Raw genomic sequence first — 14,095 nt, 5'->3', positions numbered from 1 at the left:
AATGTTTATTTTAATTTTATAGTTAACAAAGTTAAATTATGGTTGCAACCATGAGCCAATTCTTAGAAGAAAGAAAACTCAGTTAGATCCTACTGAGTTTTAGGGAGGAAGTGGGGTCATTAGTTTTCCAATTATCATATTCATTTATTCAGCAAATATTTATTAAGCACCTCTTACATGCCAATCACCGCTTTAGGCACTAGAGATAGTAGTCAGCGGCAGAGTCCCTCATGGATCTTATTTTCTAGTGGAAGAAAAAGACCATAAATAAATGTACATGTGAAGGCTATGAAGAAAAGTCATGCAAGATAAGAAGATAGAGGCATGGCTTCAGTTGTGCATATGGTGCTCAGAGATAAGATAGCACAAATGAGTCCTTCACTTCAGATTTTACTTTACAGCGTGATTTAAAAATAGTCAAGGACCTCATCAGCTTTCTCAAGATCCTCTCTTAATCCTATTCAGAGTATTTTGAAGGACTTATGTCTTTATCCTTTGTCCCTCTCCAGTTTATAATTTGGGCAAGTCTTTGTCAGTGATTTTGTGTGATCGGTTATCCAACATCAGTTTCACTAAAATCTTGTCTTTTGCAAGATTGATTTTGCAGTTGGTTTGCATTGTCTGACAGTCTGTAAGCAGGTCAGCCCAATTCCTGCTTGTTATCCTAGTGTAATTTTTAATAGCACTTGCCTTCACTCTCAGAAGTTCTCAGTTTGGACAATTAAGTTCATCACTCTATCAATCAATTAATCAACCAAGATTGACACAGTGGGTGCGGTGTTAAGCAGGGCTAGATGTTTCTAAGGCCAATCCATTCATAAACATTTTTATGTTAAGACTTTTGCTTTGCTGTGAAACCTTGTAACTGTGGAGACTTAGATGATAAACATTCAAGAAAAAAGAACCCCTTTTAGAGTAATGTGTCTTGGATACCAGCAACGCTGGCAGCCAGTTTATATAGATTCTTTATGATTTTAAATTGGGCATGAATGTGGTATGGCCCTTCTTCAGCAAGACATCAGGCTAATTGTTGGGATCTTAGAGCTGGGGTAGCTGCCCTGAAGAGTGTTACATGGCACAGGGCACCTGGACACTGGATAGGTTTTTAGAAGGTGCCATTAGCATCCAAACTTTTTGGTACCCCACAACAAGTAAAAGCATTTCATGGATTTCTTTAAGTTGAAACACTGAGGACATACTAATGTTTTAAAAGATTAAAATCTCAACAGAATTGGGTGGACTCGAATCTATTTTCTTCTCCTTTATGTGTTGTAACCTGGAATCTTCATTCTTCAAGATTGAATAACCTTGTTGATATAATTGTTCTTCTCCAGTCTTATTAAAAAGCTTTTTTTTTTTTTTAATTTTTTTTTTTGAGGACGATTAGCCCTAAGCTGGCATCTGCTACCAACCCTCCTCTTTTTGCTGAGGAAGACTGGCCCTGAGCTAACATCTGTGCCCATCTTCCTCTACTTTATATGTGGGACGCCTACCACAAGCATGGCTTGCCAAGCGGTGCCATGTCTGCACCTGGGATCCGAACCGGTGAACCCTGGGCCGCCGAAGCAGAACGTGTGCACTTAACTGCTGCGCCACCAGGCTGGCCCCATTATTAAAAAGCTTTTATGTGAGGGCTGTGGCCATATTCTGCAGCTTTCCTTCTCTCAGGGAACCTTCTTATTTAAGACTGGTTACTGTAATAAATGAATGAAAAGCAAAGAAGTGGGTTTCTCCTTATCTATGAGTTAAATCTATGTATCTTCATATTTCTGATTATAAATGGTGGCTACCAGGAGGACACAGAAACTTCAGTTTAGGTGGTATTGGAACTTTATTTATGGAATGTCAAAAAGAAAATAAAACCATCAAAAAGGCAAAACAGTGGAAACCTCTTCTGCCTCTGTGAGCCTAGCTGTAAGAAGAACCCAAAGCATTGACTTGTTACTGTGCTGGGGCTTGGGGTTAGCACTTTTCTTGCATTACTATAGGGTAGGGGTTGACAAAGTCGGGGAGTTGGGTGGGATTAGAAAAACAAGATGCTGATCGTTTATCTCTGTGATTCTTGTTATACTTACTGTCTGTACTTGAACAATTATGATTTTATTCAATAACTATTTCATTTGTAGTACCATTATCTCTCAAGGAAGGGCTGTGTTCCCTTAAAAAAGCAGAGAGCACACTATGTACCATGGCTGGTACTACGTGTATCATAGGTAATAGTAAGGACACAGTTATCAAACTTAGTAATAAATATTGAGGTGCACATTTTTTCATGTTCTAATATCTCTGAAATTATGATGCACCTTACAGTCAATGATTTTAAAAGTTTAAAATCGTTAGTTTAATTGGCAGTGCTTTTTCTTAGTAGTACACAAAACATTGCCTCTCTTAGTCATTGGTGTCTTGGATTTATCAACTACATTAGGGATTTTTTATATTCTGGGTGTAAAGACTGTTAACTGCATAATAAAGTCATTTAAGTTCCCATTGGTGTTATATTGATTGTCAGATGATATTCAATGTAGTAAAACTTGAGATTCGGTTAAAAAAAAAAAGACACTATCTTGAAGTGCATACATATTAAGCACATAAGTGTCAAAGATATGAAGGGCACAAGGTGAGGCTACCCACCTCAGGGAAGATCCAGGAGTTGGAATTTGGAACAGACCAGGAGAGCATTTGCTCTTGATGAAGGCACAAGGGGGCAAGCTGCCCTGCTTGTCATTGGGGTTTTCATGTGGGAGTCCAAGAAGTCTTCACGGTTAGACTGGAACACAGATCTGATGTCAAGAGCAGAGGGGTGCTGTGGGAGTTTGTGTCAAAGCCTCAGATAGTACTTTTAGGTTGGCAGTTAAGCAAGAAAAGAAACTACAGGGATGAGGCACTTTTCCTCAATTGACAGAAATTTCATTAAATTCTTCTTGAAAATTTAAAGTATGCCTTTAAACTTAACTCTTGAACCAAGAAGGCTGAGTTAATGGTGCTGTTTTGTAACCTACTAATCACACTACCTGTTCTCTGTCACAGATTGCCTTCTCCCAGCACAGCAATTTTATGGACCTGGTACAGTTCTTCGTGACTTTTTTCAGGTAATTTCACTTATACAAACTATATCTGTTGTTTTGATTCAGGCGCTTAATTCCGTTAATTATCAGCTAATGAAAGATAAATGAATAATCCTGTGTGTTTGCACAACAGATCAAACTAACTTTATATATGTTCCTGAAAAGTTACATGTCAGTTACAAAAGTGTAAATTCAGTCTAATCTGATAAATTGAAAACATTTGGTTTATATGTTCTGGCCTTTTGAGACAGCTTTTCATGTACCCTATACTAAAATGTAGATAATTTGGCTCTTCATGTGGGGAGAATTTGGGGTTGAAGCAACACTTACTTATATGTGCCACATGTATGATTCCTCTTGTTCAAGAGATGATTCACGTGATTAACCAGAGTTTTAAAGCTTAAAGTGACTTGTTAGGCCCTTCGAAGTCTTATTTTTATATATATTTTTTTCAGTTTGATTTTGTTTTTATGAAAATACTATATACACATAATTGAAAAAGACAAGTGCTACAGTGCTTGTAAGACAAAGCGGCAGCATCCTGCCCCACACCTTCCCACCCCTCACTTCGCTACACTTGAAATTGTTTCAGCTGGTTTTTACTTCTCCATGCTTGCACTATTTCTTGACTTTTTAGTCCCGGTATCTTTTGATGTCCTACTCTAGAAGATGAGGATTTATTGTCTTATGTTACCTCACCCAACAACTCCCACCACGCCATAAGTACACAAAATCCCCTTCCTTCCACTCATGTAATTTCTGGATGATAACTTCTCCACTGAGAAATAACTGTTGTATCCCTCCACTCTTGGAGGGAGATAAGAGAATCTAATAAAGACATTCAGTATTTCTAAGAAAGAAAAAAATCAATTATATTTTTATATTTCACCAACAAAAATGAAATTTACATATGTTTGCATTACTTTGTTTAAGAAAATTGTTCAAAATTACAGCATATCTAGATCAAGAAAGAATGACTGAGAAAAAAATGGAGAGGGTGTGGAGACAGTCCACTAGCCCTCCTGGATAGTGAGCATTTTGTTGAGCTATAGTGATCAGTGTGGCACTGGCACAAAACCAGATTGACCAGTGAGACATATTACATAACCAAGGAAACAGATAAGGTTCAAACTTGTTTTAAGTGATGAATAATCAAGTAGGAATAAAAACTATATAGTAACAAACAAAAAGCTAAAAGATTGGTATGGATTTGATGGCTGCTAGTCACATGTAGCTTGTGAGCACTTGAAATGTAGCTAGTATGACTGAGAAACTCAATGTTTCATTTAATTTAATTTTTTTTCCGAGGAAGATTAGCCCTGAGCTAGCATCCACCACCAATCCTCTTTTTAGCTGAGGAAGACTGGCCCTGAGCTAACATCTGTGCCCATCTTCCTCTGTTTGATATGTGGGACACCTGCCACAGCATGGCTTGATAAGCGATGTGTAGGTCCACATCCAGGACCTAAACCGGCAAACCCCGGGCTACCAAAGTGGAGGGTGTGAACTCGACTGCTGCGCCACTGGGTTGGCCCCCATTTTATTTAATGTTAACTAATTTAAATGTAATTTAAAAACTGATAATATGATTAAATTATCAGAAAACTTTTAAGTACATTTAGAACAACCTGGATATGTGAATCTACTTTTTCAAATGTGAATTTTATGAAATCTAAATACACATCAAATATTTTCTGATAAAAATTTATGTTCAAATTGAGGTATACTTATAAATATAAAATACACACTCGGGGTCGGTCCCGTGGTGAGTGGTTAAGTTCGCACTCTACTTTGGCAGCCTAGGGTTTCACTGATGTGGACGTGGCACCACTCATCAGGCCACACTGAGGTGGTGTCCCACATGCCACAGCTAGGAGGACCCACAACTAAAATATACAACTATGTACTGGAGGGACATGGGGAGAAAAAGCAGATTTAATTAATTAATTAATTAATTACACACTGGATTTTGAAGACTTATTAGAAAATAAGAATGGAACATATCTCAATAATTTTTTATTTTATTTATTTATTTATTTTTTTTTAGGAAGATTAGCCAGCCCTGAGCTAACTGCTGCCAATCTTCCTCTTTTTGCTAAGGAAGACTGGCCCTGAGCTAGCATCCATGCCCATCTTCCTCTACTTTATATGTGGGATGCCTACCACAGCATGGCTTGCCAAGTGGTGCCATGTCCGCACCCGGGATCCGGACCGGTGAACCCCGGGCCGCCAAAGCGGAACGTGCACACTTAACCACTGCGCCACCAGGCTAGCCCCCTCAATAATTTTTATATTGGTCACATGTTCAAATGATGTTTTGGCTATCTTGGGTTAAATAAAGCTATATTACTAATTAATATAATAATATATAAATTAATTTCACCTGTTTCTTTTTACTTTTTAATGTGGCAACCACAACATTTAAAATTACATATGTGGCTCGCATTACAATTCTCTTGGACAGCAATGGTACAGATAACGCAAAAGGAAAAAATTTATAGGGACAGTCTAAAAAGATGTGATGAAATAATGCTAAACTATATAAATATTTTAAAGCAAAATGTTAAGTCTTCATTCAGGCTTTTTAAAGTAGAAAATCAACATGAAGACAAGAATTCTTATAAAATACCAAAAGTAATTTATGTTCGTAAGAAAACTTCAGACAACATAAAGATAAAGTTCAAACTTCCCCTAATCCTATTATGTAGAAATTTACCACTGTTAATATTTTGGTGTATATGTTGCCAAAATCTTTTCCCTGTGTATATACACTATATGTAAATTGTGGTTTTTCCAATTCTTTGGTTTGTAAAATGGGCTACCTCTTTATGTGTTGTTATGTAACTTGCTTTTTTACTCAGTGTTCTGTGGTTAACTTTTCCCGTGTGGAGATTCACCTCATTTTTCTAAGCAGCTTTTCCCATAGTATGAGTACTATATTTTATTTAACCATTCCTCTTTTGATTGACTCTTAGATTGTCCTCAATTTTTGTTGCATATGTCTTTGCATTTTTCTATGAATATCTCTCTGGGAAAATTTTTTGTCCTATAGTTGCTATATCAAAATGTGAAAACACTGCCAAGTGGCCCCTCAGAACAGTTGCATGAATTTATACTCCTACAGCAGGAATGTAATTTCTCTTATTATTTCTGCCATTTTTCTTACTATTACTATTTCTCAGCAACACTAGAAATTGTCATTATTTTTCAGTTTGTCATTCTGGGAGGTATCGCTGGTATCTTGTGTGAATTTGGATTTAATTATGAGTGGTATTTACTGATCTCTTAGAGTTCTTGTTTTGAATTACCTGTTCATATCCTTTGCTCATATTTCTATTGGGATATTTGCCTTTTTCTTACTGAAATTTAGGACCTCATTGTATTTTGTGACCATTAACATGTTGTGTGTTCAGTTGTTTGTCTTTTAACCCCGTTTTTTACCAAGCAGATGTGTCAGTCTTTTCCTGTATTTTCTTCATGAGTATTTTATCTACTGTTGTTTTTTCATGTTTAGGTCTTCCTTTATCCATCTGGAATCTACTTGGATATAGCTTTATTATTTTTCCAAATGGATAGACCTTAGAAACTGTGAATCTGAATCAGTGAATCAAGGCAGGATGTTAATTACTTCACCTCCAAGGCCACACCTCCACTAGGCCAGGAATTCACTCTCTTTTATTTCCTTTTTCACAGTATACCCAGCTTAGCTTATTGGAGCCGAGTGGGCACCACAGGACCTCTGTCCCAGCAATATGGAATGCTGGAAATTTATGAAACCTCCCCCTGTTCACAAGGAAATCTCTTCTTTCCACAGAAATGTAGACTCCAAAAGGAAACTGCCCACTCTCGTGTTACCACAGAGTAATTAAAATCCCAATATCTCTTTTCACCCCTCCCAACATTTTTTTATTCTGCTTGGTGCCAGGCAGCCAGGACTCACCGCCATGAGCCATCTTCCATGGTTCCTCCAGAGTGGGACCAAAGAATAATCCTATATTCTTGCAAATTCAGTATTTCATGAATCTTTTCCCTGTGACTTCCACTAAATTTTGAGTCCCTCCAAGATAGTTGTCATTTCCTTCCTTTTTGGCCATGTGAGCAGCTGGACCTGGAGGGGTGGTGCGCTTACCTAGTTCTCTTCTGCATTTGCCTCAAAGGTATTAAACCCCATCCCACTGACCTGTCATATTACTCCTTCAAAATCCAGCCTAATTGCCTACTCTATGCCTACTCTACGAAGTCTTCTCCAGACATATTCACCCTGGAGTCCACCCCTTCTTGGACTCTGCCCTACTCATGTTTTTATTATAGCACTTAATCACCCTTTAATGCAGTTATTTAACAGTCTGGAGTTTAAGGGCAGCTCATACATAGACGAACCTACAGTTTGACATGCAAAGATGAACAAGGCCAATTAGAGGCCTTGTCTACAAATTTTAAATTGGGTTCTGAGAGCCTGAAACAGTTATCTCATGACACTGAGCCCTGGCTATACCTTAGAACTACCTGGGAAGCTTAAAAAAAAAAAAACAGCTGTCTGGGCCCCCTACCCACTGGAGACGCTGATTTAATTGTCTGGCATGGGTACTGATCATTGTGATATTGTAAAGGTTCTCCAGTGATTCTTAGGTTCAGCTAGCAATGAGAAACCCTGAGTTAGCTGAAAGTTGTGTGAATTCAGAGACCGGGACAGTATTACGTCCCTCTCCATGCAAGATAAAGCATAGGAGGTGAGATGGGAAAGAAAATTATGTAGCTACTGATGGCATGTGAACGTGGCCTCAGCTCCTGGCAGCTTCATGATTCCAGTTCCTACAAGAGCTGGCTTCCTTAGGGCTCTGAGAGCGCCTCGTAATTACTGCCCTGCAACCATCCAGTGACCTCCTAGTTAGTGATTATCTGGGGTTTAAATTCTAGATTGTAATTATTTTACATTATATAGAAACAATTTTTATAAGTTGTACTTGTTTTTTTCTAGTATCATTTTATGTGTCCCATGTCTCCCCTTTGTTGGATGATGTTGTTATGCAGAACTATATCCTAGAGTAATTCTCTCAGAAAAGATCTGAGAATTTGATATGTGTCTGGGACTGTCACTCTGAAGCCTAGAGTCTTGAGTTTTGCAACATTATCTGTTATCTATTTGTTTCCTCTCCTTTAATTCTGTTTGCTTGAATTCTGGAATTCTCTCTTAAGTGAATGAGGGAGATTTTGGATCTGTCCTCCATATTTCTTAACTGAACTCTCATTTTCTTTTCATTTTCCTTTTGCACTGCCTTCTGGGGCAGCTCCTCAGCAGTATTTTCTAGCTCATTAATTTAATCCAAAATTGGGTCCATTCTCTTGTTGAGCCCATCTGATGAGGTTTTTTTAATTTTAACTTTTGCATTTCTAATAGATTTTTTCTTATAGCCTGTGTTAGTTTTATGAATGCAGTTTCCTTTCATATTCCTTTGTGAGATTAATAATATTTTATTTTATTTTGAAGTCTTATTTTGTGCTGTCAATAACTGTCACCTCAGATGTTTGGGGGGGTTTTTGTTGGTGTGAGGTTTGGTACCTCTCTTTCACAGTGTTGGTTTTCCTCAAAATGTCTGATTTTGAGTTGTGTTGAAGATTCCACATTTGCCTGTATGTGGCTGCCGTTTCTGTCTGTCAGAAGCTCCAGTGAGTGTGGAGTACGGGCCGAATGTGCTGCTGTGTGGGGTGCACTGTTAGTTTGTCTTCTGAGGAGAGAGCCACCATCCTTCCTAGCCTCTCCAGCCCCAGGACCAGAACTCACTGCTTTAGCTGCTGTCTTCCATCGCTCGGAGTAGGGGAAGAAGCCATTTGGTGCAGCTACTCTGAATACAGCTCCCCCCAACACTCTGGCAGTTCCCCAGAGCCCCCTCCCTCCTTGTATCTGTTGACTCTAGGCTTGGAGCACCTTTTATTTTATTTAAATTTTTAGAGACTTTACTTGTTTAAAGCAGTTTTAGGTTTACAACAAAATTGAAAGGAAAGTACAGAGACTTCCCGTATATCCCCTGCCTCTACACATGCATAGCCTTCCCAGTTATCAACATCACTCACCAGAATTGCACATTTTTCACGAGTACCTGTAGGTACTAAGGATGAACCTACATTGACATCATAATCATCCAAAGTCCACAGTTTACCTTAGGGTTCACTCTAGGTGTTGTGTATTCTATGGGTTTGAACAAATGTATAAGGACATATATCTATCATTATAATATCATACAGAGTGTATTTTCACTACCCTAAAAATCTTCTGCACTGGAGCTCCTTTTTTGCTTTTCAGCCCTCTAATCTGGCTTCCATCCCCACACCCCATCTAAACTTTTTTTGTTGTTGAGGGCAGCTAGCACAGCTCTATTGCCAAATCCAAAAAATACTTTTCAGTTTTCATCTTTTTGACTTCTTGACAGTATCAACCAACGGACCACGCTGCCAGTGAGACTCTTCTTGCCTTCTGTGACCCCTGCCGCCCTGAGGCCACTCCTTCTTGGTCTCCCTTGCTGAATGACCTTTTCTGTTCAACCTCTCACTGTTGATATTCTTTCAGAGCTTGACCCTGGCCATCTTCTCAGTCTGCCATCCCCTCAGTATAATATGCCCTTTCTCCCCAGCCTTCCCCACATCGCTGATTAGCAACATCGTGCTGCCAGTTCCAAGTCACTTCTCTCCCTTTCACACCCGGTAGGCACTCCCTCACTGCGTCCCAGCAGTTAGAGCTATCGAACATGAGGTGGAGATCTGCTCCACCTGAACTCCCCATCCCAGCCCTAACCATCACAGTCTTGCCAGGATGATTTCAATTGACTTTGGCCCTCTACAACCCACAAAAAGTCCAGAGGAGACCTTTAAAATCATGAATTAGTTTGCGTCTATCCACTTATCCATATTCAGTGGCTTCATGTTGTATCAAATGAAGACCAAGTTCTGCGTGGACTGGCCTCTGGCTCACCTCTCTATATTCATCTTATGCTGCTCTCCTCTGCATTTCCACTACATGAACCTCCTTCAGTTTCTTCAGAAGCACCAAGCTCTCTCCCACCTCACAGCATTTGCACATGCTTTTCCTTCTTTCTGGAACACTCTTCTCCCTCACTTCACCTGTATACTTTTACCCATTGGTTGGTTTTTCCAAACAACAACCAATTCTCTGACACCAACTGGGTGTCCTACAATTCACTTCAGTTCTGACACTAACCACCTGGAGTAAGCACAGACCCCAGAGGTTAAGGGCTCAGTCAGACTAGACTGCCCCCACTGCAGATGTCAACCACAAATGAGTCCCCCGGCTGCTCACTCTTCTGCCTGGCCAACTAAAAAAGATTTGACAGTTTGCTAGAATGACTCACAAAACTCAAGAAGGCATATCCTTAAAATTACAGTTTTATTATAAAGAGTACAACCCAGGAACAGCCAAATGGAAGACATGTATGGGGTAAGACGTGGGTGTAGGGGGAGAGCACAGAGCTTCCATGCCGTTTCTGGGCAGGGCACCCTCCCAGCACATCAGTGTGTTCACCAACCAACAAGCTCCCCAAAACCTCATTGTTCCATGTTTTTTTAAGGTTTCATTACATAGGTATGATTGATGAAATTGCTGGCCATTGGTGATTGAACTCCATGTCCAGCCCCTCTCTCCTCCCTTCAGGTTGGGAGTGATGGGGGGCTAAACGGTCTAACCTCCTAAGCACATGGTTGGTTTTTCGGGTGACAGGAAAATGTTGCTATGATGCTGAAAGCTCTGCCACCGGTGTTTCAAATAGCAGCAGGGTCACCCATGATGGACAAGTTTCAGCAGAGCTTCCAGACTAGGACAGGAAGAAGACTAGGAAGAAGGACCCGGCCACCCACTTTCAAAAATTTTGGCCGTGAAAACCCTGTGAATACCAGTGGAGCACTGTCTGATATAGTGCTGGAAGCTGAGAGGACAGAGCAAAAAGACCGGCCAGGGTTCCTTCTGCTGTCCACAGGGTCGCAAGAAGTTGGAATTGACTTGACAGCACTCAAAGCAACACTATTCTATGTAAAAATAAACCAAAATTTGTTTATCCACCTCTTGATGGACATTTGGTTTGTTTCTTTTTGACTGTTACAAATAAAGCTCTTATGAATGTTTGTATAAAAAAGGCGGGGAGACACTCCTATCAGTTAGGAAATTTCAAGGGTTTTAGGAGCTCTGTGCCGGGAACTCGGGACAAAGACCAAATATATATTTTTTTATTATGCCTTCAAATCTTGGCACAGGATTTCTTCTCCCAAGATTCTATCCAGGCACATCCAAATGAAGCTGTCTCCCTTGATCTTTCCCATGGAACCGTGTTATTTTTCATCAGGGTACTTACCACAGTTTTTTACTTGCTTACTATCTTTGTCCACAGTTAGACTGTGGGCTTCAAGAGAGCAGGGACACTGTCTCTTTTGTTCTCCCCTGTATATACACACATCGTCAGCATCTAGCACGTAGCCATGTTCAAATAATATATTTACTCAATTACTTTGATTGGAAAGTAAACTAGACCTTCAGGAGAAGTGCAGTCATAACTATAGGCACCAGCGTCTCTGAGGGAAAAAAGCTAGTGGTGCTGTTTGATGTCTCACTCTTAAGGGGATGCAAAGGCCATATGCTAACACAGTAGCTCCAATTAGCGGGTGTGTTATATTCTTGGAACATGTGTATGGAATGAGATGACCCTGCTGCCAAGTACCAACCTAGTGAGGATTAGTCACTGCTGCCAATTGGTGGAAGACTGAACAACATCATCAGAATTGGTTGGGGAACATCTTCAGGGACCATGGAATCTTGTGTAGTAAATGAGGACTGATGGTGTTTTTATCACTTCTCCCTTTGGAAGGTGGAACCTTTGGAAAAGAATCCAGAACTTTGATTTTTCTGGATTATATTTAAGAATTAGGAATGGTGACCCTTTAGCTGAGAATAGTGTCCTTTTCATGAGCATAGGGAAGAAAATATTTTCCCAGAGCAAGTTAACCAGATCCCGAAAGATTTACATGAAACATGTAAGGGGAGGTGGAAAGGTATCCAGATAATCCTAAGCACTCTGAAAAATCGCTCCTATGGTATGGAAAAGAGAATTAGAGTTGCAGGGGTGGGCCTAATGGTTCAAATGAGAAAATCAGTATGAAGTAAGTTAGAAAAAGTACTTGTAGACTCAGGCATGGGAAGTAAACTCTAGCTCCTGACAAATCCGTTAAGCTTTCTTTGTGTCTTAATGAGATGCTTCTCCAGATTCCAGTAGGAGCCTTGTGTATCTGAGAATCAAATGAGGCAATGTATGTGAAAGGGCTTTGCATCTGGGAGTGATGTGCTAGTGTGGTCAGGGTGATGACTTATTAGGAAGAGGAGAGACAGACTAACACTGTGCAAATCTGTGTGGCTGGAGTTAGAGGTGCCTGAGAGGGCAGCAAGTGAGTGAGGGTAAAAAGGAGAAACAGGTGATGTCAGGCCACCTGCCAAAAGGAGGGAATGTAATGGGAGTTCCTGATGTAGTCAAGATATAATGTTTTTGTAAAACTTAATTATCTGAATTTCTGCTAAGACTCTGGCCAGATTGGCAACAGACGTTTTGACAAATCCATGGCTTGTTGACCATTTCACTTTCCAGAAGATAGAAGTGATATGAGGTCCTGTCACTCTGGATCTAATTCTGACCAGAATGGTGAAGTGCAAATCACAGGAACTTGAAAAGCAGCAGTGGTGTTTCTGTGTTCAGGCTGGCTGGAAGGTCAGCCAGTTTTTACGTAGTTTTAGGAAGGCTAGACTTGTATGTGCAGGAAAAGATAACCATTATTTAATGGCCTTGCCCTCTGGAAGGAAAGTTCAGGGCATTCTCAAAAATATCATTCTGGCTGCACAATTACAGTTAAGCTGATGAGAAACAGACAGATGTCCCCAAATACTGAGCTCTCAAACACATTGTGAGTTTTCAAAAGACATATACGAAATATGGAAAGAAAGACCTAGAATCAAGGCATGAGTTTTTGAGAATAATCTCAGAAGAGTGCAAGCCTCTGATAAGCAGGGGCAGGTTTAGGACAAAAAAGCCAAAGGACTCTTGTTTTCTCCTTAGGTACAGAGCCAACAGGAAATGAGAGAGCCTGGGATCAGTGTCCTAGTGTTGAAATACACTTCTTAAGAATGATCTTTGGGGGCCGGCCTGATGGCCAAGTGGTTGGGTTCGCACACTCCACTTCGGTGGCCCGGGGTTTCACCGGTTCAAATCCTGGGCGCGGACATGGCACCACTCATCAAGCCATGCTGAGGCGGTGTCCCACATGCCACAGCTAGAAGGACCCACAACTAAAAATACACAGCTGCGTGTCGGGGGCTTTGGGGAGCAAAAGGAAAAATCTTTTAAAAAAAAGATCTTTGAATGACATTGGCAAAAAGTTAATAATTGTTAAGGCTAAGTAATAGACATATAGGGATTCGCTAGATGTTCTCTATATTTCAAGTGTTTGAGAACTTCCATGATACAATGTTTCTTTAAATTACATTTGTATTGAAAAATACAGAAAACTGTTGATAAGAGGGACTACAGTAGGGTGAACACTGAGTCACAGTCCCACCTATACCCAAATTAGTGGTAGGAAAAGAAAGAAGGGAGGGGTATCGGCGAGTGGTACCTTTTTTGAAATAACTAGTAAATTCTTCATTGTTATATTATCCTGGGGAAAATATGCATATATCAGCTTTGAGGGACAATCACTGTGTGGTGGTATGCTGTCTGTGTCACTTATTAGAAAAGCTGTAACAGGTGGAAGGACCTGGGTTGTTGGTTTTTTCAATAGGTCTGCACTGAAGACAGAAGTCCCACCTAGGCCTGGGGGGAAAAGGGGCACAGACCTGAGCTGCACTGTGTTACAGCTCTGTATTGAGGGTAGTCCCAAGAGAGGCCTCTGAGTGACACCAGGGTCCTCGCCTCTGAGGCCAGCTCTCTAGTCAGCTACATCAGCAATATCTTAACTATCTTAAAAGCTGTTCTCATTTGCTTCAT

The 14,095-nt window shown here is 40.2% G+C and overlaps 1 protein-coding gene across 4 annotated transcripts in view; it reads left to right on the top strand.

Annotated features, from left to right (window-relative positions):
- Nucleotides 1-14,095, top strand: part of ATRN (attractin) — a 177,577-nt gene that overhangs the window by 145,609 nt on the left and 17,873 nt on the right. Inside the window, exons 25-26 of one of the 4 annotated variants that reach the window (XM_046678087.1) lie at nt 3,028-3,089; nt 10,795-10,844. In XM_046678087.1, coding sequence (XP_046534043.1) covers nt 3,028-3,089; nt 10,795-10,810 — 78 coding nt within the window. In that variant the 3' untranslated portion in view covers nt 10,811-10,844. The other 3 variants (XM_046678085.1, XM_046678086.1, XM_046678084.1) reach the window with 3 other exon arrangements.

The sequence above is a fragment of the Equus quagga genome, chromosome 12, assembly GCF_021613505.1.
Source record: "Equus quagga isolate Etosha38 chromosome 12, UCLA_HA_Equagga_1.0, whole genome shotgun sequence".
Lineage (NCBI taxonomy): Eukaryota > Metazoa > Chordata > Mammalia > Perissodactyla > Equidae > Equus > Equus quagga.
This window is presented reverse-complemented; position numbering and strand designations above follow the sequence as displayed.